This window comes from Chionomys nivalis, chromosome 7 (genome assembly GCF_950005125.1).
Source record: "Chionomys nivalis chromosome 7, mChiNiv1.1, whole genome shotgun sequence".
Lineage (NCBI taxonomy): Eukaryota > Metazoa > Chordata > Mammalia > Rodentia > Cricetidae > Chionomys > Chionomys nivalis.
Window position 1 is genome coordinate 26256783 of NC_080092.1, and position 25801 is coordinate 26282583.

Genomic DNA, 25801 nt, shown 5'->3' on the forward strand with positions numbered 1-25801 from the left:
CGCCTTTAATCCCAGCACTCAGGAGGCAGAGGCAGGCAGATCTCTGTGAGTTCGAGGCCAGCCTGGTCATGGTTCCTTTAGAGAAAAGAAAATAGGGACTAGAGCAATGGCTCAGAAGTTAAGAACACTTGTTCCTCCATAGGATCAGGGCTCAGTTCCCAGAACCCATACTGTGGCTCATGACCACCCATAAATTGAGTTCCAGAAAGTCCAATGCCATCTTCTGGCCTCCAAGGGCCTCAGACACACAAGTGGCATAAAGGCACACATGCAGGGAGAACACTCCCAAACATAAGATAAAAAAAAAAAAACCTCTGTAGACCCAGCTGGCCTCAAACTCTCAGAGAACTGCCTGCCTCTGCCTCCGTAGTACTGGGAAGCCTGTTGATCCATGGTAGGCTTCCCTAAGATGCCCGGGAGAAGCTATGTAAGGAACCTGAAGATGAGTGACAGGAGCTAGTAGTATCAGTGAGGTGATTTGGGGTGAAGAGCCATGCTGACTTGTTGAGCAAGTACAGGCTTTGGTTCACCTCCCAGCAGAGAGAAGGGGAGGGAAGGGGGCAGAAAGGAGAGAGACGGGGGTGGGACTGGCTGTTAAAGATAAAGGGAGAGGAGAGGGAGGGAGAGAGGAAGAGAAGGAGCAGGAAGAGGTGGAGGAGGGACGCAGAGAAGAGAGTTATAAAACTAACTCAATTAGAGAACCAGCAGCAAATCAAGGTCACATTGGCCTGACCCTAGATAAGGGGGTGTGGGAGGATGAGGAGTCTCCTCAGTGCAGGTGGTGTGATGGATGTGGTCATATCTGGAAGCTGACTGACTTGAAGACCTTGGGAGTGTGATGAAAGAGACCCTGAATGCTATCTATGGGGATGTTTGGGGAGGGGGCTCCAGGGTCTGAGTGGGATGGCTGTCAATGGGGAGTGACCAGGCATGTGTGGTCACTGTCAGATGGGCTGGCTTGGTACTGAATATTGCTTAGAGAGCCAGTGACTGTGGCTCTCAGGAATGAGGAGATTTGGGGAACTGTCCCATCTGCCATTTGCTGAGGAGTCCAGGGGGCCAGTGATGGATGTCACAGACATGACTTCTCACCCTGCTGGAAGGAAGTTGGGCCCAACTTCCGCAGAAAGGGATGTCACCAGCGCTGTTGGCTTTCGGAGAATGTTGAAACCCTGTCTGCTGGAGCTGTTCATGCCTTACGGGAAATGCCTCCTCAGGCTGAACCAGTCGCTGAGAGGAGGAGGGGAGACTGGGGCCTAGCTCAGAGGCCTTTGAAAAGTCACTCCTCCCCCTCCCCTTGCATTTTCTCTTGAGATTTGCAAGTCTCCACTTCCTGTTGGTCACCTTAGTTGCACATAGTGTTTCCTCACCTCTTGCTTTAAGATGAATATATAGGCTTCCAAATGTTGTATTTTAAGTCTGTGTGTGAATGTCTGGCAGAACTCTGTATTTATCAGAAGGCTGTGCAAAACTGTTTATCACACAGAGAGATTCCAAGCACACATGAAATCCAGGGAGAGGTGAAGCTTGGGAAGCTGGATTTCAATGAGTAAAAAGAAAGGCGCTGTCCCTCCTTGCCTTAAGGTGGCATGCCTCATGGTCTAGCAAGCTGTAACACAGGGCTTCCATGAGGAGGTAAGTCAGTGTTCACAGAGAACTGGAAGCCACCAGCATTGTGAGGTGTAAAGTATGTATGAGATGGGGTAGGGCTGTGTGCTTAATCCTGACCCCAGTCCTTCTGCCTTTGGTAGGCACCCAACCCTTGACTGCCTGGGGCATCCTTGTACCTGGTTCTACTGCCCGTCTCAGGCTGCTAATGTTATGGCCACAGGGAAATTCATACTGAGGCAGTTCAAAGCTGTGTTTTTTTTTTAAAAAAAATTATTTATTTAATTTTATTTTATGTGCATTGGTGTGAGGGTGTCAGATTCCCTGGAATTGAGCTGCGATAGGAGGTGCTGGGAATTGAACCTGGGTGTTCTAGAATGGCAGTCAGTGCTCTTAACCACTGAGCCATCTCTCCAGCCCTGGAAGCTGCAATTCTTTTTTTTTTTCTCTCTCTCATTTGGTGTTTTTTTTTTTGTTGTTGTTGTTTTTTTTTTTTTGAGACAGACAGGGCTTCTCTGTATAGCTTTGGGCCCTGCCCTGGAACTCGCTCTGTAGATCAGGCTGGCCTCAAACTCAGAGATCCACCTGCCTCTGCCTCCCGAGTGCTGAGATTAAAGACGTGCACCACTCCACCCTTGGCAAAGCTGCAATTTTTAATCGCAGCCAGCTTTTCCTAAGTCTCTGAGTTTGGAGGAGTCATCAGGTTATGAAGCACCGCGCCAGGGATTTCACCAGAGTCCTGCCTTGCCGATGCTCTGAAGTTTCCTTTTTGCCCACACTGCTGGTCATCATCAACCACCCTAAAGCACTGTCTCACCCTGGACTGCTGGCACTCTGCCCTCCAAAAAGGAGGTGGTGGTGGCACTGTGTGGCAAAATAAATTTAGTTTACGGTTCCCCCAAGTCGTATAAATATTCTTCACTGATTAAATATTCCGCATTGTGTTGATGTGTACTTTAGGAGTGAGCAGTGTGGTAGGTGTTGTCTCCCAAACTGGCCTATGGGACCCTTGCCTTTGCATGTCACAGGACTGTTTGCGAAAAGCATTGCCTTTGATATGTCTGATAGGTAGATAATGTATCTTTTTTATTTGTTTGTTTGTTTTTCGGGACGGGGTTTCCCAGTAGCTATAGAACCAGTCCTGGAACTCGCTCTGTAGACCAGGCTGGCCTCGAACTCACAGAGATCTTTTTGTCTCTACCACCTGAGTGCTGGGATTAAAGGTGTGCACCACCACCGCCCGGCAATTTATCGTTCTTTTTATGGTCTTTTTTAAAGTTAAAAAAAGAAAAAACAAAAATTGCAAAATCTCTCTAATCGTTAATAAATTCTTCATAAATTTTATTAAAACTAAAAATATGACACAATATTTCTAGTTAATAAAATGTGGGTTTCATTATATTTTCTTGCATAGAAGTCACTGTACTTTGCTCATATTTATAATTCTTCTTGGGGCTCACGAAGTTCTGTTAAAGCACTTGTCCTAGCTATGCTCAGACAAGAAAAATGTTTCCTCTTTATCTGGGATGCAGATCGCCACTTTCTCAGACACACACACGCACACACTCCCTGTCTCCATGAGTGTTACAGTTGCCCACTGAGATGAGCTCATCTGTAGCATGAGTTCTAACTGCTCTTAATAAATAAAACCCAGAGTCAATTATTAGGGGGTGAAAGCTGAAGGATCAGAGAAGCAGAGGGGCCAGCCACTAGACAGACCTTTTACCTCTACCAATGCTCAGACCGGAGGAGCAATTCTGTCCTCTGTCTCCTCAGACTGCATCCTCAGACTGCAACTGTCTCCACCAAACCTCAGACTACACTGAGCTCCAGTCTCCTCCCGCCTTATATTCCTCTCTCTGCCCACCCTATCACTCCTGTCTCCCCATCCCAAGTGCTGGGATCATCTTTGTGTGAGCTTTGTTTCTCTTTTAGATAGACTCAGTCTTGTGTGGCGCAAAGTGGCCTTGAACTAACAGAGATTCCTTTGCCTGTCTCCCAGAGACGTGCACCACCACTCCCTGGCCTCTAGTGGCTTAGCCCTGCACCCTGATCTTCAGGCAAAGAAAACATCACTGCACTCAACTCTCGCCCTCACCTCCGTAGTCCTATTAGTGGGAGCCATTCTCAAAAATAGGAGCTTGGGCAATTGCTGCGCATCTCTTTTGTATCAGGTATTGGGGTCACAAGCAGAAAAACAGGAACCCGGTACCCAGGGCTGCTAACAGTCTGTCAAGGAAGGGCAGTAAGAGCGAATGTGGGTGAGCTGGTGAGCCTGAATGGATGAAAAGTCTGAGATGCTTAGGGAGTAATTGACAGAAACTTGGCTGGGAAATGACTTCTAAGCCAGTGCCTGAAGGAAATAATGCATACCAGAACCCCAAGTGTGAAAATTTGGGGGGTCAATTCCATCGCGATAGAGGAAGCCAGCGGTAACTGGTTGGACTTTAGAGTGCATTGACCTTCAGATGCGAAAGTTTCAAGGGGCTGTTCACCTCCTTGGGTCAACAGCTACAGGGCTGGCTGGCTCTGGCGCCTGTCTTGTGCCCCTACACTGAGAACTGGCCGTGCATACTAGCACTGCCAGCACTTCTAAGCCCAGACAGATGTCGAAGAGTTTGCTACTCTGCCAAGGTCAGTGCCACTGTGCAAGAGGGGTTGCAGAGGGCAAGGGGCACATATCTGAGATCTTTGCCGACCTGGCCAGACATCCCCACTGCCTGCATATGTAGCTCAGTGTGGGAACTCAGTGCAGGTTATCATTCATGTGTCCTTGTTTCCCTGAATTCTGCCTCTGGGGTAACCCTCTTTCTACTGGAGAACCCCCATGTTGGTTCACCAACGGTGGTTTTTTAAAAATATTTATTGCATTTACTTTTCACTTGTGTTGTGTGTGCATTTGTGGGTGTGGGTGTTTGCACGCACGTGTGTGTGTGTGTGTGCGCGCGTGTACCTGTGAAAGCACAGACGTGTGCATCATGTATGGAAGTCAAAGGACAACTTGCAGGACTTGACTCTCTCTCATCTTTCATAACATGGGTCCTGAGGATCATCAGGCATGGTGGCCAGCACCTTTACCTTCTGAGCGAGCTATCTCACTGCCCCCCCCCCCCAGCAGTGGCTCTAAAGAAATCAAATCTGACATGACATCACCACCTCCCCGTCCCTCTGAATGGCTCTTCTTGTCTTGGAAGTTCTGCCCCTGTGTCACAGCTCAGGGGGAGTCCCTCTGTGGGCAGTGACACCCCCACATTGGTTACCCAGAGAAGAATGCAGGATAGTTAAGGGGACCTGAGGGGAAAGGAGAGCATCAAAGGTCAAAGGCATCTGAAGGATTTCCGCTAGACATTCCACTCATTCATTCACGCCATGCCTTCACTGGGAGGTATTCACTCATCCTTACAGTGTGGTAAGCAACAGTGTTGCAAAATACCTGCTGCTTGTAGTCCAGTGGTGGTGGCCCACCTTTAATTCCAGCACTCGGGAGGCAGAGGCCAGCCTGGTCTATAGGGCGAGTTCGAGGACAGCCAGGACTGTTACACAGAGAAACCCTGTCTTGAGAAACCAAAAGAAAAAAGGAAATACCTGCTGGTTGTGAGAAATTCCTGGGATGCTGTCGGGTGGGACAGAGGTCGGGGGAGGTCTCTCTAAAGAACAGTGAGGGGACAGAGGGCCGAAGGAAGAGAAGCAGTCCCCGTCTCTAAAATCAGGGCTCACAGGACAGTACTGTGAAATAATGTGCAGCCATTGAAAACGTTCAAGAAGCTCTCTGAAGGGGAAGCAAGGAGCCCAGTGTCATCCCAGGTTCTTTTTTTTTTTTTTTTTTTCTTTTTTTTGGTTTTTCGAGATAGGGTTTCTCTGTGGTTTTGGAGCCTGTCCTGGAACTAGCTCTTGTAGACCAGGCTGGTCTCGAACTCACAGAGATCCGCCTGCCTCTGCCTCCCGAGTGCTGGGATTAAAGGCGTGCGCCACCACCGCCCGGCTTTTTTTTTTTTGGATCATCCCAGGTTCTTGAGAGTTGCATAAAACAATAGAAAATCCACTGTCCTTTATCCTGAATCCCTCTGAATGATAAAGGAGCTGGTGGTGTCCATCTCCCCCCTCCCCCACTTTAATCCCAGCACTCTGAGTGGCAGGTGAGTCTCTTTTTTTTTTTTTTTTTTTTTGCAGGTGAGTCTCTTGAGTTCCAAGACAGCTACACTAAGAAACCCTGGGGTGGGGGTGGGGGTGGGGGGAGAGTCATAAAGGATCCTTTGGGTATTTTAATGAAAAGCTGGAGAGATGAGTCACTTGATCACTTACAGAGGACCCAGGTTTACTTCCCAGCAATCACAGTGGCTCACAGCTGCCTCTCACTCCAATTTTGGGGCCTCTGACGCTCTCTTCTGGCCTCTAAGGGCACTGCACATATACGGTGCACATAAACTCATGGAGGCCCATGCCTACATATACATACATACATACATACATACATACAGATAAGCCATAAAATTCATCGGTGAACATAAAACTTAACAAAAGTTACTCAGCAGGAGGGAACGACTGAGGAAGACATTGGCATGCTGTGTGCATGTTAGGAGGGCGCCATCGAATGCTCAGGAAGCATGGCAGCTCCGCTATTGAAGAGCTGATTAAAGGAGGAGGGGAGAACATTTGAGTTTGGCCCTAATACAGTAGCGACTGAGCCCTCTCCATACCTTTTCTTCTCTTCAAGCTACAAATCTAGTAATTGAATTATAAAATTACTTATTGATTTTTTTTTTTTAATTCAGACAACATTGAAAAGCTTGAAAACAAAAACCTTGCAAAATTTCAGCTCATTTCATTACCTGCCCAGATAACCACTGTAAACATTTTGGTGTGTATCTCAATAAAAAAAAATTATTTTTTTAGTCAATGGTAATTATTAAATAAAACAAACAAAAAAAACGGCTATGGTAACAAAAGCAGGTTTTTGTAAGGTACAAGTCCCTGAATTTTGGTGACCATAGCCATCTGTCCCTGGCCTCCATCTGCTCATCTCTACACGCACCTGGGACAGAAGGCGTTCCTGCCTGGCTCAGGTGATAAGGGGCCAACATCTGGGGGGTGGGGATAGTCTGGGGGCGCCTTTCATCCATCTGTTTCTGTTGTCTGCTCCCTCCTGCAGCCTTGCTGCTGGCTCTACTGGTGCTGAGAGGAAGGTCACCCTGCCTGGCCCCGTTCCTGCAGCCCACCCTGCCAAGCTGGTTGTCGGTGCCTGCCAAGCGCCTGCCTGATCTTGAGAAAGAGCTTTGCAAGCCGCCCTGGGCATGCTGCTCCTTTGTCCCTGAAATCCAGGCCACTCGCCAGCAAGGCCTGCTTCCTGTGCTCAAGCTGCTGCAGCCTGAGAAGGCTTAGGTCAAAAGTGCTTGGGGATTGAAGAATGCAGATCCTTAGGGCAAAGCCGTGTAATGAGTGCTTCTCCCCTGCTAATTGGGTTAGCGACATAATCAGCTGGACTTTCAAACTAAACAGAGCAAGCATGCTGCAAGCCCAGCGCCGCTGTCCCTCTGCCAGCCAACATAGCACCCCTCTCTGGGGGAACAGGAAGAAACTCTGGCTCAGCATGACTAATTCCATTTGATTTGGGGGGCCCTGCAGAACAAGCTAATAGACAGCTGCCCTTTTCTCCAGAGACTTCCTTGGCCCCCGCTGTCCACACACCCCAAGGTAGAAAACTTTGTTCCTTGTTGAGCAGAGCAAGTTCCTCTGAGAGCCTTTCAGCCTTCCACTAAGCTCCAGGCCTCAGATAACACCCCCTCTTATCTGGAGTTTGATTACCCAGCTCCCTGGAAGGCCCATTCTCCATTCTCACTGGGATGGTTTGTTGGTGTGTGCCAAATACGTTAGACCCGAATTTCTCAGAAGAGGCCGCTGAGAGTCAGAATTTACTAACCCAAGGTTAGTAAATAGTAGAACTCGGTTTCCCAGCCAGGGCTGCTTCCACAGGTCGTTTGGTATGAGGAAGGCCAAGCATTCTCTTTGTCATTTTCAACATTTTTAACACCTGCTCGCGTGTCAGCCGTTAAATTGGGTGTGGGGCAAACTGTATCTGTAGCATGTGGCCTTGACTGTCTGGAATCTGCTCTTTAGTCGAAAGAGGCGTGAATAAGCAGAATTTTGGCTGTGAAGAACAAACTTTGGGAATGTAGGTCGGTGGGTAATGTGCTTGCCTAGCGGACCCGATCCCTAGCAGCGTAGAAGCCGGCTGTGGCTGCACACACTGGTGAGCTGCCATGCCCCACTTGGGAGGTAGAAACAGGAGCATCAGAAGTTCAAGGTTACCTCTGGTCAAGCAGTGAGTGAAGGCCTGTGTGAGCTACACAAAACCACCTCTCCAGAGTGGGGCAGGATGGGGGGAGATAAGCAGACAGGAGGAGAGAAAGGAGAGTCCTCTTGGAACAATAGAAGTCAGGGGGGCTCTCAGGAAATGACATTTAAGTATTTGAGGGTCAAGATGAAGTAGGAAATCTATCTCCCAGAGCTAGCTGTGGCTGCCAGCATCTTGTTAGCCTGTGCCTGGACTTTTCTAGAAAGGCTTTCTCTCCCTGGCTCATTGGTGTGTGCTGCTGCCTCCTGCCTTGTTATGTACCTTTCTTTTGGGGGGTGGGGGTGTTTTGTTGTTGTTGTTTGAGATAGGGTTTCTCTGTTGCTTTGGGGCCCATCCTGGAACTTGCTCTGTAGACCAGGCTGGCCTCAAACACAGAGATTGCCTGTCTCTGTCTCCCAAGCGCTGAAATTAAAGGCGTGTGCTACCACTGCCAGGCTCTGTATACCTTTCTTTATTCTTCCTCTTCCAGAAGCTACTCAAGGCAAAAGATACTTTTCCCAGGAACCTGTGAGAGAACATATAGGGTGCTCTGTGGAACTATCTTCTCTCACTTGACAAGAGGGAGGGAAGATGTCGAAGCCGCTGAACTTGACTTTGTCGAGCTCCAAGGGAGGGAAGCCAGGACTTCTTATATCTGATTGTGCTTTGTGACTGAACTGCCGATGAGGGTAGCACGGCCCGGGCAAAGGTCATTTGGCAATATGGCAGCTGCAGCTTGCCAGACACTGATGACCTGAATTTAGAGTCCTGTGCTTAGAGGGAACAACCAGGCAGCCTGTGGGGTTGTGGGGTCTGCTGGGGGTTGGGATACTAAGGAAACAGCTGCCTTGGCTTGAGCCCAGTGTTGGGTTGGTGCAGAGATCTCATGGAAGATCTCAGACAAGGTAGAAACCCTACTCTAAACCTTTCTATGGCTCCTCGTTGTCCTCAGGGCTGGACAAATTTCTTAGATCGTACCCTATCCATCTTCCCAATCTTGGTTTTGTGAGACAGGGTTTCTCTGCGTAGCCCTGGCTATCCCAGAACTTACTCTGTAGATGAGGCTGGCCTCAATTCAGAGATCTGCCTGCTTCTGCCTCCTGAGTGCTGGGATGAAAGGTGTGTGCCACCTGGCTCTTTTTTTCTTTTTAAGATTTTATTTATTCATTATGTATACAATATTCTGTTTGTATGTTTGCCTGCATGCCAGAAGAGGGCACCAGATCTTAGTATGGATGGTTGTGAGCCACCGTAGGATGGTTGTGAGCCACCATATGGTTGCTGGGAATTGAAATCAGGACATCTGGAAGAGGAGCCAGTGCTCTTAACCGCTGAGCCATCTCTCCAGCCCAACCCACCTGGCTCTTTAACCACTAAGTGTGACCTGGCTCTTTTAACTGCTAACTGTTCCCTGTGCTTTACAGATAAGCTTCCCCTTGCTGCATCTTCAGAGGCAAATTCTCACATGTCTTCCAAGGCTTAATCTCTCTAGCCAGGTGGGGCACCCATTTGTCATCTCAGCACTTAGGAGGTAGAGGCAGGTGTATGTGGGGAGGGGGCGGTGAACATTCAAGACCAGACCCAGCTATATAGTGAGTTCCAGGCCTGGCAAAACCAGAGAAAAATTTATCTCCCTCTCTCTTTTTTTTTCTGATGTCCACTGGCCCAGAGCTGTTCCTTGAATATACCTTCCTCCCTCCATTCCTCAAGAGTTAGTTATGGGACATCCAGCTGTTGTATATGCACCGAGGTGCTGGGATTTGGAATCTGCTCTCAAGGACCGCGAACTTCTGGAGTAGCCACATAAATCCCCCACTGTAGACCAAAACCATGCAACACTGGCAGGCTGTTTCTTTCATGTAAGCTGGGAATAAGATACCTTCATGATTTCAAAATTAAACTGTTGATCTGCTCATGGTGGCTCACGCCTGTAATCCCAGAAGCTAGCAGGCTAAGGGGGAGTTTGAGGTCAAACTGGGCCAATTTAGCAAGTTTGAGACCAGCTTGAACTACTTTGCAACAGACTGCCTCAAATAAATAAATAAAGCCAACCGTAGTGACTCAGACGTGTAATTCCTGAACCTGGGAGGTGGAGATAGTGGGAGTTCAAGGTCATCCTGGCCTGCACAGTGAATTTGAAGCCATCTAGGCTACCTGAGACCTTGTTTCAAAAACCAAACAAGCCATATCCTGGGTAACACAGAGCCATCGGAAGTATGAACTTAAAGCAACTGCCAATGCCTGCCCTGGGTCTACACAAGAATGAACCTGTCATCTGTCAGGCGCGACGGAGGAGAGGTTCAAAGAGCCTCATCCCTTACTCCTGAATTTGCTACTGTTGCTAAAATCCCTTCCCAGGGGAAGAAGTTGGTCTAGCCCTACACTTGAGGTCTCAACTGTCAGGCACTGCTTGGCCAGAGTTCACCCTGGGGGAACCAATGGATTCGTCTTCCTTATAGAGTAGAGGGGTTGCTTAAAGGGGTACTAGTGCTCCTCACCCCTTCTCCCCTAAAAGGCCACATCTGGAAAGCCTTGACCCAGCAAGGGTGAGAGTTTCCTATAGCTTGGTACACGGAGCCTCCTTCACCGAGACTCCCCAGGCCTATTTATACTCTGTCCCCTCCCAGAAGCCATGTGCAGTGAAGGCAGAGTTGTACGTAAGAATGGTAGAGAATGGCTAGATAATCGGATGACACTCTTGTGACCATAAGTGGGTCTAAACAGTCAGCAAGCCCAGCTGGGGTAATCCTTCTGCAAGAGGGCACAGCTGAATGCCCCAAGATGGTAGGTGCTTGGCTTGGAGAACAATTATGATGACAACTGATGCATTGAAGGAGCAAAAGTCATTCATCACCCTCAGTAGTGAACCCACGGGTGACCCCACCACGCTCCCATGGATAGTTCCAATCTAATGCTCACACGGATGGCACTGGTTAAACTAAATGCCACACACATGCACAGAGACACACGTGGCAATGTACAGCAATACACATGAAAATGTCAGAATGAAACCCATTATTTTGGCCTCTGGCTCTCTTGCTAGTTCAGCAAAGCCTTGGGATTGAGGGACTTTTTAAACCTAGGTTTCTTCACGTGGGAACTAAGAGACAGAAAGGAATTTATCCAGGCTCTGTGCATCTTCTATGTGCAAAGCTTAGGGCTGCAGAGATAGCTGATCCTGACCCCTTGTCCTCTGAGGACAAAGTGGAAGAGAAGACATGCTTGGGAGATCTGAACCCAAGCTTTAGCCAGACCAGCCTCCCTCCCTTTGGGGAATATGACGGTCACGCATCTGCAACTTTTCCTTGTGGCATGGCCATGTTCTCATTTCTCAAAGGTCTGTACCAAGGGCTGGGGTTGCTGGCTCCTGCAGTGACTGAGTGCAATAGGAGGATTTGTCACGTTGCTTCCCGCAGTAGCTGCCCTGTTTGACTTCCCTATTACCTGTATACAAATATTCTGATTTGCCCGTATCCTCACCAACACTTTTGATTTTATTTTAATGTTACTAGTAAGCACTCATAATTCCTTGTCTACCAATTTCCCTCTCGTTTTTCCTTCAGTTTTTGTTTCTCCTCTGTTTCCCTATTTGACACAATGACACTAAGAGTTGTATGTGGGGGAGAGAGAGAGAGAGAGAGAGAGAGAGAGAGAGAGAGAGAGAGAGAGAGAGAGAGACTACATTCAGCCACACATGAGAACTAAACTAGCCCAGAATGTCTGCCTGCCACAGGTCCACGCCAGGGGACCAATGGGGACTGTTTGGGTTGTGAGCAAGGCAGTCTTGGTGGCTTCAGGATGGTGATGTTCCAGACCCAATGAGACACATTATGGACAGCCTGCAGCCTTTGTGGGTGTATAGGCGGATGTATGACCTCTGCCTCATCCTCTCTTGGGCCTGCCCATTCTCTTCTTCCTCCACTTTGCTCTCCTGACACCGGAGTTTCCGCCAGGAAAATAGTGCTAAGGCCAAGAGCGTGGAGATGTTTCCTCAACAAATATATGTAACCTACCTTGACTAAAAGGCAAATATCTCAGGTATATGGGGAAGATTATTGTAAAAATATTTTTTGGACCGAGGTGTGGTGGTGCACAGCTGTAATACCAGCACTTGGGAAGATGAGGCAGGAGGATAACTATTTCCAGAACAGACTGGGCTACATAGTCCTTTTTTTGGGGGTGGGGGGTGAAAGTAGGGAGTTAAAGAGATGGCTCAGCAGTTAAGAGCACTTTCTGCTCTTTCAGAGGACCCAGGTTCAGTTCCCAGCAGCTCACAAGCATCTATTCCAGAAAATCTGATGGCCTCTTCTGGCCTTCTAGAGCATCAGGAATGCACACACACACACACACACTCTCCACATATATACATATAGGCAAATACTTACACAATACAATAAAAATCATTTTAAAAAAAGATTTGATGGTTTATATCTGAAATCCCAGCATCTGGGAAGCTAAGCCAGCAGGATTTACTTGACTTCAAGACAGGCCATGACTGCATAGTGAGCTCTAGCCATAGAGAGAGACCCTGTCTCAAAACTAAAAACACATTCTTGGTCTAATATTTCTTTCCCTGGTTTTCCTTGTGTTCAGCAGATAAACTCAGAAAACATGGCAGTGTAGAAATTACAAAGTAGATGCTACCTTGCGAGAGGAGAATGTTGGTGTTCAGAGCCTGCAGTGAGAAACTGACAGTGGAGACAGAAGGCAAAGTGTCCACCATGAGTGGTCACGGTGGGCAGGACTTGCTAGTCATCGAACTATTCTTTCAAATCTATTTGTTTGTTTCCTGAGTGGTGTCCTTGTTGTGTTCCCTTGGCTGTCTAGAACACACTGTGTAGACCAGGCTGGCCTCAAACTTTTAGCCGTCCTCTGCCTCTGCCTCTTGGGTACTGGGATTGCAGTCATGTCCAACAGCACCTTTTAGTTTAGTCTTGGTTTTGTTTTTTCCCAAATGGGGGAAAGCAGTCATTCACAGTCCTAGGCATGGAGGGAATTACCAGAGAACCCTGAGAGGTTCCTGTGTGCTAGACACCCGACATAGCTTCTCATTAAACCCCAGCTCCTGAAGAAGAGACAAAGGAAGAGAAGTGACTCAGCTGTTCTGAAGAACTGGAATTTGGATGTGGGTCACTACCTCCAGGCCACCATTCTTTTGTTGCTCTAAGGACCTGAACAGCACATTCCTTGGGGAAATGCCTGATTTCTCTGTCATTGCGATGGTCCTAAGGGCCTGTGTTTCGGGAGGGTGGATGGGAATTGGTCTAGGGTTTCTAGAACACAAGCACCATCACTTGAGATTTAAAACGAGTAGGAATGTAGAGGAGATCGCTGCCCACCCCTGCCAGTCCTTGGACAGGCCCTGGGTCACAAGTCCTTGACCCTTTTCTGTTTGCCTTCCTCCAGGAACTGAAGCTGCCTACCTTCCGTGCCCACTCCCCGCTCCTGAAGAGCCGTCGCTTCTTTGTAGACATTTTGACCCTGCTGAGCAGACACTGCCATCTCTGCCCCTCAGCCCGGCACCTGGCCATCTACCTGCTGGATCACTTCATGGACCAGTACAATGTTACCACCTCCAAGCAGCTGTATACTGTGGCTGTCTCCTGCCTCCTGCTGGCGAGTAAGTAGAAACACTTCCTTCTGCGGCCAGCTGAGTTGCTGCTTATTTCTACAAGCTTTCCATGGCTTCTGTGTTCATCATTTGATGGCTTTGTGCCTATTCCATACCAGAGAAACTAATAAGTGTAGGTGGGGTTTTCTCCCACCAGCCGGCGCCCAAATAACCATACAGAGACTTACTAATTATAAATGCTCAGCCGATAGCTTAGGCGTATTACTAATCAGCTCTTACAACTTAACCCATATTTCTTATCTATGTTCTACCACATGGTGGTACCGTTTTTCAGCACAGCTTGTTCATCTCCTGCTTCCTCTGTGTCTGACTGGTGACTTCGCCCCTCTTCTCCCCAGCTTCCCCCTTCTTCTCTCAGTCTGGCTCTCCCACCTAACCTCTTTCTACCTAGCTATTGGCCATTTGGCTTTTTATTAAACCAGTGAGAGTAAAACATCTCACAGTGTACAAAAGAATTATTCCATAGCAAATACGGATATTCACAGTTTGATCTTAATGAATCTACACAGTGACTTTAGAAGACAGACAGTCTTGGTACCTGATATTATCAAGGCTCAGAGAAGCTTCAAAACTTGTTTGGGGTTGCCCTTTGAGACCGAAGCTGCTTGGTGTCTGTGCCCTTGACCTCATGTCTCCTGCTTCTTTCCACGAGGACTTTGAATGGGCCCATGCATTCACTATTTTTAGAGGGGTCTAAAGATGGAACTGCTTGTTTTGGACCAAAGTTGGATCCACCATGTAGTCACCGGGCCTGAGCACATTCCTTGTGGGGTCTATACCTTCACTGAAAACAGCAGATCTCCGGCCATCTGTCCCTCTTGGTGAGGATCACTGCAGCTTGGATAAGCTCCTGACCACACAGGTCTATTATGTCACCTTGCCACTTAAAACTGCTCTGTGATAGACCAAGAGCTTCAGTATAATGGCCAGACCTCAGGTTCTTTCCCCTCTGGATCCGTGTCTTTCTCCTCATCACTCCCTGGATGGCAGTCACACTGGGGACCCCTGTCCCATCACAGACCTCTGCCTTCATTGCTTCTTGCTGCATTTGTGAACTTGGGCCACCCGCCCCTCTTGGATACCTCTCCCACCTTTCTCCGCAGCCGAGGTTGCAGATATATAGAGACACAGGATTGTGTACTTGGAATTAACACCCACTAGCGATAGAGAGATGGCCCAGTGGCTAAAATGCTTGCTGTCAGTTTGAGTCTTCAGTACCCACATAAATGCCAGGCGAATGCAGCAACCCACCTATAATCCCGGCACTCGGGAGGTTGAGATGGTGTCTGTAAGGCAAACTGACTGGTTAGACTAGCTGTGGGTTCAAGTGAGAGATCCTGTCTCAGTAGATAAGGTGGAGAACAATCTAGAAGACATCTAATGTTGACCTCTAGCCTTCATGGCATATGGTCACATATGTGCCTATACACGCACAAACACTATATACAGAGAGTTCCAGGGCACATGATAAGTCCTCATAAGAGCATTTGTGGAAACAGCAAAAGGAACGAAACTTAAGAATCCCTCGGGAACTGGGATTCTTCTTCTCTGTACTGTCCTTAGTGTTAGGGAGTAGAATGTTCGTGAAATCTCGGTCTCAAACTAGCCGGCTGCCATTAAGGACATTTTCTTGGCATCTAATATCAGTATTTTTACGTTCTCCTCCGTGCTGTGTTACTACCCTAGGTTATTGAATATTTCCTACTGTAGGAGGGTGGCACCCACAGGCTGCTGTGGTTTTGTCTGTTCTTGGCATACTGCTCTAAGCCCCTTGGTCACCGTCACTCTGTTAAACACACATGCACACAGGCACGCATGCATGCACACACACACACAGCAGTTTTGGAATTTTATTTATTTGTTTGGTTGGTTGGTTGACTGGTTGGCTAGATGGTTGGTTGATTTTTGAGACAGGATCTTGCTTTGTAACCCTAGTGAATCTGGAAGTCCCTGTAGAGATCAGACTGCCCTCAAACGTTGTGATTCTCCACAGCATCAGAATTACAGGCATACGACACCCTGCCTGGCAGGAGAGTGAATTTCAAGTTTCCCAAACCCTGTCTTATTGTCACCTAGGACCTCCGCCCTATTGTAAGTTGTTTCTAACCTGGACCAGCTAGAATTTGCAAGTTATCATTGGGAGCTAATTTTGCTCAGAGCCTGGTCTTTTGTAGCATCTTATCACCTCAGGAAGTGATGCAGAGGCCGGTGAGCCATCTCCATCAGAGATGGGCAGAGCAGGCATCATGTTGCAGGCACATCCTGGCCTTTGGCCTGCTGCTTCTGTGATCTGTGGACTGCAGCGAGGCCTACTGGGGGCAGGAGACTTAGATTTCCTTGCGGCCGTGGAGTTCTCCCCAGCGTCTGTCTGGGGAGCCGGGATGGAAGGCTGTCACTGGAGTGCCCATTGTGCTGCTGTCGCCGTGGTGGAGGAAGAGGGCCTTCCAGATGGAGAGGCAGACGCCCCCACCCACATGTTCATGGGCCTCAGCCAGCCTGGGAGGCAGAAACGGAGTTCTCAGAACACCTGCCATATGTTCCAGGGCTCAAGGAAAGAAAAGTTCCTGTGACAGCCTGAAATCCTATTCGCCCCTTCTCCCTTTCCCGGGCTCACTGTCAGCCGCAGGGTAGGTGGGGCCGGTCACCTTGTCTGGGGGAAGTTGGAGTTCTGCTGGTTTGGTATCAAATTACTGTGAGATAAGGAAACCTAGCATCGCTGTCCCCTCCTGTGAATCCAAAGGGCTTTTGCTTTTTAAAAAGATTTATTTTTAGTGTGTGTGTGTGTGTGTGTGTGTATTTATCTGAACGGGAATACGGGTGTCCATGGAGGCTAGAGGATTGGATCTCCTCATCTAATGTGAGTGATGGGAACCTAACTGCCCCAGGTTCTCAGGTTTTATATGTAGGTATATCCATATTTGTTTGTGTGCATGTGTGTGTGCACATCATTGCACCTGCCTGTGGAGGTCAGAGGTCAACATCAGGTGTCTTCTTCGATTGCTCTGTAGTTTATTTTTTGAGATAGAGTCTCTTACCAGACCAGGAGCTTGCCAATTTGACTAGGCTAGCTGGCCAGCAGGCCCCAGGGAGCCTCCTGTCTCCAGCCCCACAGCACTGGAATTATAGGCACACACAGCCTCATGCAGCATTGTGCAAGGGTGCAGGGGATCCAACCTTGATACTCTTTACTGGCTGAGTCATCTCCCCAACTCCAAATTCTGAGGTTTTATAACACTGTTTCCAAATAAGGGCTTTTGCATAGATGGAACTTCTCTTTCTGCCTTGGGTCCCACAGTCTCAAAAAACAAGCAGAACCTTAGGTAATCAAGTAGCCAACATATGGCAAAGGAGGCCCCTTTGTCTCTATGACTAAGTTAATTGTGTCTCCTACCTCCACACAGGATAGACATAAAAGTATCATACAGGACCGGGGTAGAGTTTGACAGTGGAGAATTTACCCAGCATGTACAAAGCCCTGGGCTCCACCCTCAACCAAACAAAAAATCAAAACAAAACAGTAAAACATCATGGGGAGGCACATCTTTAGTCCCAAGCACTGGGAGGTGGAGGCAGGGGCAGGCAGATCGTCTGTGAGTTCAAGATCAGCTTGATCTACAGAGTGAGTTCTAAGCCAGCCAGGGGCTGCACAGTGATACCCTATCTCAATAACAAGAACAAAACAGTAAACATACTTAGAATAGAGCATTCTCCTTTTATCTTTCACCTTACCCATCCTCTATCCCCCAACTGTTCTTTTTGGTGTTTTTGTTACTTAATTAAAAGGATTATACGACAACATGGAAACTTACAAACTTCAGGTGAGTTGCTTCAGGACATCCTATGACAGTATGGCCCGTCCCTGCTTCATTCTGTCCTAGTCTCTTTCCATAGGCCCACTGCAGAGTCCATCCAACCAGCAGGTATGGTCATGATGTCATATGCCTGTGATTTTAGATTCAGAGAGTCAGTGTAACTTACCAAAGTCACATGGCTTGTTTTTTTTTTTTTTTTTTTGGTTATCTTATAGTATTGTGTAAATTCAGCAGTTTAACCATTTTAAAGAGTACAATTCAGGGCTGGAGAGATGGCTCAGTGGTTAAGAGCACTGCCTGCTCTTCCAAAGGTCCTGAGTTCAATTCCCAGCAACCACATGGTGGCTCACAACCATCTGAAATGAGATCTGATGCCCTCTTCTGGCTTGCAGGCAGACACACAGACAGAATGTTGTATACATAATAAATAAATAAAATATTAAAAAAAAAAAGAGTACAATTCAGTGGCATTTAATAATTCAATGGCATTAGTAGATCCACGCCATCTAGTGTGCAGCTGTCACTCTGTCTCACTCTAGAACATTCTTTATCACTTTAAAAAGTAATCCCAGCTGGGCGATGGTGGTGCACACTTTTAATCCCAACACTCAGGAGGAGGAGGCAGAAGGATTTCTGTGAGTTAGAGGCCAGCCTGGTGTACAGAGTGAGTTCCAGGACAGCCAAGGATACAGAAAAACCCTATCTTGCAAAACTAGAAAAAAAAAAAGAAAGAATGAAAAGAAGAAAGAAAAAAAGAAGGAAAGAAGGAAGAGGAAAGAAAGAAAGAAAGAAAGAAAGGAAAGAAAGAAAGAAAGAAAAGAAAAGAAAAAAAGAAAAGAAAAGAAATTCTGGAGGATTAGGTAGATTCAAGGCTGGCCTGGGCTACAGTGAGTTCAAGAGCAGCCCGGGTAACTTAGTGAAACCCTGTCTCAAAAAAATAAAACAAAAAAGATGGCCGTGGATGTAGCTCAGTGATGAAGCACTTCTTCTGAGGGACAGGCACTTCCCGTTCCTTTCCACCCCAGCCTTGGCAACCACTCGTTCGTTTGCCTTTCTGGCTGTCTGGTTTGTGTATTCTGGCTTCTCATGTAGGAAGGCTCATACAGTGTGTGAGCAGTGGTTTCCCTGTGTCCGTGATGGAGCGCGTATCAGATCTTCCACCGACTCACGTCCATTGTGAATGACGCGGTCTGTTTACCCAGTCCTCTGCTCACTGATCGCTGTGTAGTTTTCCACGTTTGTGCTCCTGCTCTGAGCATTCTAGGCACGGGTCTCGGTTAAACCCCTTTTCCAGATCATGTGTTAAGTCTGTGTTGAGACCCTGTAGTCACCTGGAGCTGACTTGAAAAATTAGACAGAGCTGGATGGTGGTGGCTCAGCCATTAATCACAACTCACCGGAAACAGAGGCAGGCAGATCTCTGAGTTCAAAACCAACCTGGTCTGCAGAGGGAGTTCCAGGACATCCAAGGCTGTATAGTGAAACCCTGTCTCGAAAAACCAAAAAAAGAAAAAAAAGTAACAAAGCTGTTGAGTCCTTAGCCCTGGACAGGAACCAGAGGGAGCGACTCAGGAGAGAAAACCAGAGAGGCCAGAATGGCCTTTTTGTCAAGATCCCACGGCCTTAGATGTTAGGCCTAAAGGTGCAAAAAAACATGAAAGCTGTTTTTATCATTTAAAAAAATAATTTTTGAAGATCTACAGGGCTGGTGAGATGGCTCAGTGGGTAAATGTGCCTGCGGCTTGATCCCAGCTACCTGAGTTCGTGAACCTCAGACGTTAATGTAGATAAGGTACTCCTAAGTTGTCCTGTGTGACCTTTACATGTGTACCATGGCTTGCATACTTAACATATACGCATTGTGAACACACATGTGTACCCATATGCAATAATATTTTTTAAGTGTATATACAAAATGTACTTTCCCCTGCACTCGCAGTCTATATCCACAAATTGGTTTGTATTCTTTCTGACTTAGGTGAGCTTGGTGTGTCTTTATAATTGGTGGGGAGTGGGAAACTACTCTCAATTCCTAGCAGGAAGACAGCCATAGTTTATCATGCCATCCTAAACCCCCGGTGAATGCAGCGAGTGCCATGCCAGGGCCCGTCTCTCCATTCTTTCCCCTTGTTCATCTCAACCCCACGGGCTTTGTCTCCACAGATTTATTGTTGCCTTCCATGACCGCTTCCAGCCCCCACACCCTCCCTGGGAAAACAGTGCTCACTGCTGAGCGGTTGCCTGTGTGCTGGAAGCCTATTCAGCTACTGGCCGACCGCCTCAGGTCTGGAAAGCCGTGGAAGGTGGAGGTAGTAGGATAATGGTCCTTCTGCCTCTTAGGGTCAAGTTCTGATGGTGCATGTGTCTGTGTGTGTGTGTGGTGTGTGTGTGTGTGTGTGTGTGTGTGTGTGTGAGAGAGAGAGAGAGAGAGAAGAGAGAGAGACAGAGAGAGAGAGAGAGAGAGAGAGAGAGAGAGAGAGAGAGAGAGAGAGGGGATTCCCATTCTATACTGTGCCTGTGGAGGTCAGAGGACAATTCAGAGAAGGATCAGTTTTCTCCTTCCATCCTGACTCCTGGGGATCAAACTCAGGTCATCGGGCTTGGCAGCAAGTACCTTTACCCTCTGGCCATTTCCTCAGCTCCCAGCCTTAGTTTTTAGGTGAGGCTGAGTTCTTTCATGGCCTTTATGTCAGCCCCTAAACTTCCCCGGAAGAGTGGGAGGTAGCCGTGTGATCTCTGTCAGGAGAGCAGCATCCCTTGTCTGGATGGGGTCCTTTCTTAGGCGGGGTCCCTTAGTCCAGAGTGAGCCTGTTGCTAGTAGCTCACCTGCACAGGGGCTCCTCAGTACAGGTCTTTAAAAATCAGAAATTCTTTATCAGTTAGAAATGAGATCCAAACAATAAAATCACTTTCCACCGTTCTGGACAGGTAGGAAACCTCTGGAAGGCTTCTGTATCAAATTGATCTGGTATATTTTTGTGGAAATGTGCTATGTCTACGCCGTTATACAGTCAGCTAGCTGCTCCCCATGATTTGATGATTCTGCACTTAAGGCTCATGGATTTGTCTAACTGCACCCTCTCGCCCCTCCACCCTGGTGCTGGGGAATTGCACACAAGACCTTGTGTGTGCAGGAGAAACACTTTTCACCTGAGGTTCATTCCCAATCCTTCATTTAAAAAAAAAAACAAATTAAGCAAAAATCACTGCTGCTGCTTTTATCCTTGCCTGTGGGCAGAGCAGTGGAAGTTGCTGATTGCCCTTTCTGTGTTTTCTCAGCAGAGGTGGAAAGGGGCGGAGCTCTGCCTTTGTCTCATCTCTCCCGTGGTAAACAAGCCTTCTCCTGTGTTCCGGTTTAGGCTGTGTTTCCTCACAGCTTTATTGGTGGCCCTGCTACTTCAGGTGCCCCCCATACCTCTTCCTGCAAGGCTATTGTCCTGTTTTCTGTGCTCAGGAAAACTGTGTCTTGCCTCTCTGAAAAGGTGCCTGCGTTTCCTGGTTAGGTGTTCATTGTGCTTCTTGCCCCGAGTTCAATGTTAATGAATCATCAATACAGCGTGTTAAATGGGAATAAACCCTTCAAAGTTACATACGCTATGTATTGACCGACTGATGACGTGTGGCTGTCAGAGGCTCCTGGGGACCTCACCCCTTTTCTTCCCCCTAAAGGCAGTGGTTCAGTGTTCAGGGTGACTTTATAGCATATGACCATCTCAAGGAACAAAACCGAGCAGGATAAATACATGTAACTGGGGCCTGAGAGATGGCTCAGTGGGGAAAAGCACTTTGTAAAAAGTCCTATGACCTGAGTTTGGTTCCCAGAACCTACATAAGGGTGGAAGGGAAGAACTGAGGTCACATGTCACAGTTGTCTTCTGCCCTCCACATGTGCATGTGGCATTTGTGCCCCCACATAATATCAGATAGATAGATAGATAGATAGATAGATAGATAGATAGATAGATAGACAGATAGACAGATGGAGAGAAATAGGCAGGCACGCAGACAAAGAGATAGATAGATAGATAGATAGATAGATAGATAGATAGATAGATAGATAGACAGACAATGAGAGAGAGAGATAGGGAGAGAGATAGGCAGGCACGCAGACAAAGAGATAGATGATAGATAGATAGATAGATAGATAGATAGATAGATAGATAGATAGATAGATAGATTAGACAGGCGGACAAATAAGTAGATAGATAATACCTGAATGGGTCCATACACAAAGTACTTTCTTCGGTCTGTCAGAGATGATCTTTGCTCTTTGTTGTCTATAGTTCCCCATTTTGTGAGCAGCATTTATTTAATGATGTCTGCACTAGTGGAGCTTCAAGTTGGCATCCACTTTTCCTCCTGCTGTGTGCAGCCAGATAGCCACTGTCTTGGTCCCTGCCTCACTGCATACCTACCTACCTGAGTCTGTAAGAGGAAGTCCTCTCCCACAAGTGGAATGTTCTTGCCATAAGGCAAGTGAGGGGCTGGAGACTTAGCTTCACGGGACAGTATTTGCCTACTGTGTGTGAGGCCCCTGGTTCAATCTCCAGCACCACCACCACACCACACACACACACACACACACACACACACGTACATATGTGTGTACATTTAGGATATTGCCAGAGGGTACTAAAGTGGTGGCTCAGCTATTAAGAGCACTTGCTGCTCTTGCAGAGGACTTAGGTTTGGCTCCTAACACTGACATGGCAGGTCACAATTTCTATAACTCTAGTTCCAGGGGATCTGATACCATATTCTGGCACTACACATACATGGTATCCTTACGTGCATGGAGGCAAACACTCATACCCATTGTTAAAAATGCTGCAAGATCCCCGCGGGCCTGCAGAACAGCTAGTTCCAGGCAGAAACTGCGCCGGACCCCGGAGCGATGGCTGGTTCCAGCGAGGCAGGCAGGTGTGAGCAGGGGGCAGGTAGAGGGCACATAGACAGACACATCGTACAGAATAAAATTGGATATTTATTACTTAGCGGAGAGAGGAAGAAAGAGAAGAAGAGGAGACAGAGAAGGGCCAAGAGGGGACAGTGAGAATCTAAGATGGTGAGAGGAGGGCAGGGGTTTCCGGGAGTGGGCGTGGCTTGTCTCTTAAAGAGATGAAAACCATAACACCCATAAAATAAAAAGCCTTTAAAAAAATCTATTGGCATCTGGGCAGTAGTGATGCACACCTTTAGTCCTGGCACTCAGGAGGCTGAGGCAGGTGGATCTCTGAGTTCAAGGCCAGCCTGGTCTACAGTGTTCTAGGATATCCAAAGCCACACAGAAAAATCTAGTCTCAAAAAATCAATGTGTGTGTGCGTGTGTGTAAAAACTAGGTCTGGGTGATCTTTTTTTGTTCGTTCTTTTGAGGAATTATTTTCCCCTGTTGAACAAACTACCTTAGAATTTGTTATATAGCAGGGGCTGGAGAGATGGCTCAGAGGTTAAGAGCATTGCCTGCTCTTCCAAAGGTCCTGAGTTCAATTCCCAGCAACCACATGGTGGCTCACAACCATCTGTAATGGGGTTTGGTGCCCTCTTCTGGCCTGTAGGCATACACACAGACAGAATATTGTATACATAATAAATAAATAAATAAATATTTTTTTAAAAAAAAAGAATTTGTTATATAGCCCAGGCTGACTTCAGACTCTCCACCCCCTGCTTCCTCCTCCCAAGATCTAGGGTCGTAAGCATGTACTGCTCCCATCCATAAAAGTCTCCACCTAAGCAATAAATTGTCAAAACTGACTGGTGTGCCTGCCTGTCCCTGGCTCTCACCCGGTGCTCTGGTGGCTGGCCCTCTGTGGGAGAGAGCATAGCCATTTTGCACATGTTCCTTGTCCTGTCTGTGATATTCAGAGAAGGAATAGAAAGGTGCTGGTTGCTTTGGATGCACCTTTAAGCCAAAATCAATAGTCCTTTCTCTTCAGGCAGAAGCCGGTGAAGGCTGATGCCAGCCAGGCTCCTGCACAAGGGTCTCAGGAGATTATAGGGAAAGCCTGGCTTTCTCCCAGGAAGTCACCATCACACTACCCCAGTGTCCCTCCCACTCGCGCACCCCACCCCTGCTTTGATCAGTCAGTAACTGTTACCTCTGCCAGAACTGCTGCTCTGGCAACAGAGTGGGAGGGGGCTACCCTGCGGAGATCTTGCTGAAGATTTCAGAAACTTGAAAGTGGTCTTAATCCCTTGTGGTAAGCAGGGAAGAACTAAGCCTAGGGAGGCTGAGGGCAGCAGCTTCCCCCACCCCCACCCCGGAGCTAAGAATGTTTGAGACGTCTCCGAGGCTGTCATTGCAGGCACCAGAAGCAAAGGGGTGATGTTTCCAGGTGATCTTTTTCAAGGGTTTTGGCAAGGTGTGAGAGTTCTTACTAGAGTCAAACCCAAGTCCCTAAGGAAAATAGACCCCAGAAATACAGGGAACGATTTGCTATTTCCTCATAGCTCGTGGAACACCCCCATTTCCTTTGTCCTGTTGTGAGGGTCATTTGCGGAAGACTTGGCAATTTAGAGGTTGGGCTACAGGGGTGTCTTCTGTTTTTCCCTTCCCCAGGGCCACCCAGAGCTGCTACGGGGTCTGTGGCTCCACTTCTCAGCACTGGCATTTTGTGGTGGCCACATAGCCTGGAAGAGGTGGCCTCTCTGCTGAGAGCTGTGCCGAAGGGATCCCAGCACCAGCTCAAACATGATAGCAGGGGGCATGTTGCTTTTTCCATTTCCCAGTCTCATCTCTGCCGGCTGGCATGCTTGGAGCTATGTCGGGGGAGGGATTTTATTTGAGAGCTGCTTGTCAGACAGATGACTGGGCCAGAAGCTCTTAAAATTGTACAAAATGCCTTAGCAGGTTAGAGCCCAGACTTGTTTGTCCCGGAACTGGGGTTCTGAGAATCTGTAGCCCCTGCTTCCCTCAGGAGTTTTAGATTTCAACTGATTGAATATTCAGTGTTCAGTAACCCCCACCCCACACAGGTGTTAGACTGTGCCCCCCCCATTCTATTAGGGACGATGTAGACTCTACAGAGGTGATATGGAATAGAAGTGATGTTCACAGTATCCCTGGGTGAAGACTACCTACCCTGTACCCTAGTACCTTTAACAACTCCTATCTTCAAGTTGCTCATCGTCAGGAAAACGCTCCTCAAAGATGCAGGCTTAGGCCTGCATTACCAACAGGTCTTGGGACATGCGCTAAGAGCAAGCCCTTCTAAGAGAACAATGTGTTCTTGCAGTAAAGAGAATAAGCAGCATGCATCATGAGCAGGAAGAGTACCAGAGTCAGGCGCCCTCTCTGTGTGCCGTGCTACCTGAGGACTGGTAGGAGCGAGGTTCAGCTATAAAGTCCCTCTGTGGTGAATATTTGCATCTTTTAAAATATTATTATTATTATTTTATGTGTATGAGGGTTTTTTGTTTTTTGTTTTTGTTTTTTTTTTGCCCACTTGTATATCTGTGCTCATGGAGGTTAAAAAAAGCAGCGTCAGGGGGCTAGAGAGATGGCTCAGTGGTTAAAAGAACTTGCTCTTGGGGGCTGGAGAGATGGCTCAGCGGTTAAGAGCACTGACTGCTCTTCCAAAGGTCCTGAGTTCAATTCTCAGCAACCACATGGTGGCTCACAACCGTCTGTAGAGGGGTCTGGTGCCCTCTTCTGGCCTGCAGGCATACACACAGACAGAATATTGTATACATAATAAATAAATATTTAAAAAAAAGAAAAAAGAACTTGCTCTTGTAGAGGACCAAGTTTGACTCTCATAGCCATCTGTAACTCTAGTTCCAGAGGATCTGACACCATCTCCTGATCTCAGGCAACAGACACACACACGGTACACATGCGTACATGCAGATAAAACACCCATTAAATAAATGAATGAATGAAAAAGAAAGTTTTTTGAAAAACTGTCTTAGAGAAGGTATCAGATCTCTTAGAGTTACAGATAGCTGAAAGCTGCCATGTCAGTGCTGAGAATTGAACCAGCTTCTCTCTAGGGCAGCCAGTACTCTGAACTGCTGAGGCATGTCTCTAGCACCAAATATCTGCATCTTGACCACATTGTGCCCCTTATTAGCGCCAAGACTCCCTTATGCTCATCACTAAACCACCCCCTCCCCTGGACCCCATTCTCCTATTTCCTGCTGATATCCTGAAAGACTGGCCCAGGAGGCCTTGTCTGTTACACACTGTGCTCCCCAGGGAAAGCCATGTGGACAGTTTTCTAGATCAGAGCCCTGACTTAGCTTTCTGGGATGCTCAGGTTCGTGAGTACAGGTTTCATTAGCCTTGGCCACAGCAGCTTCCCTTTCGCCAGTACCAATCACCACCTAGCTAACGTGGTTGGTTGTTTTGGCCAGTGTTAAAAAGCATTTCATACTCAAGGGAAATGTGCTGGCCTGGTGGTGAGATTAGAACTCAC

General features: G+C 47.6%; 1 protein-coding gene across 1 annotated transcript in view; it reads left to right on the forward strand.

Moving 5' to 3' along the window:
• Ccnjl (cyclin J like) overlaps positions 1-25801 on the forward strand; it is a 59343-nt gene that overhangs the window by 15537 nt on the left and 18005 nt on the right. Inside the window, exon 3 of the mRNA XM_057775222.1 lies at positions 13346-13559. Coding sequence (XP_057631205.1) covers positions 13346-13559 — 214 coding nt within the window. The remainder of the gene's footprint in view (positions 1-13345; positions 13560-25801) is intronic.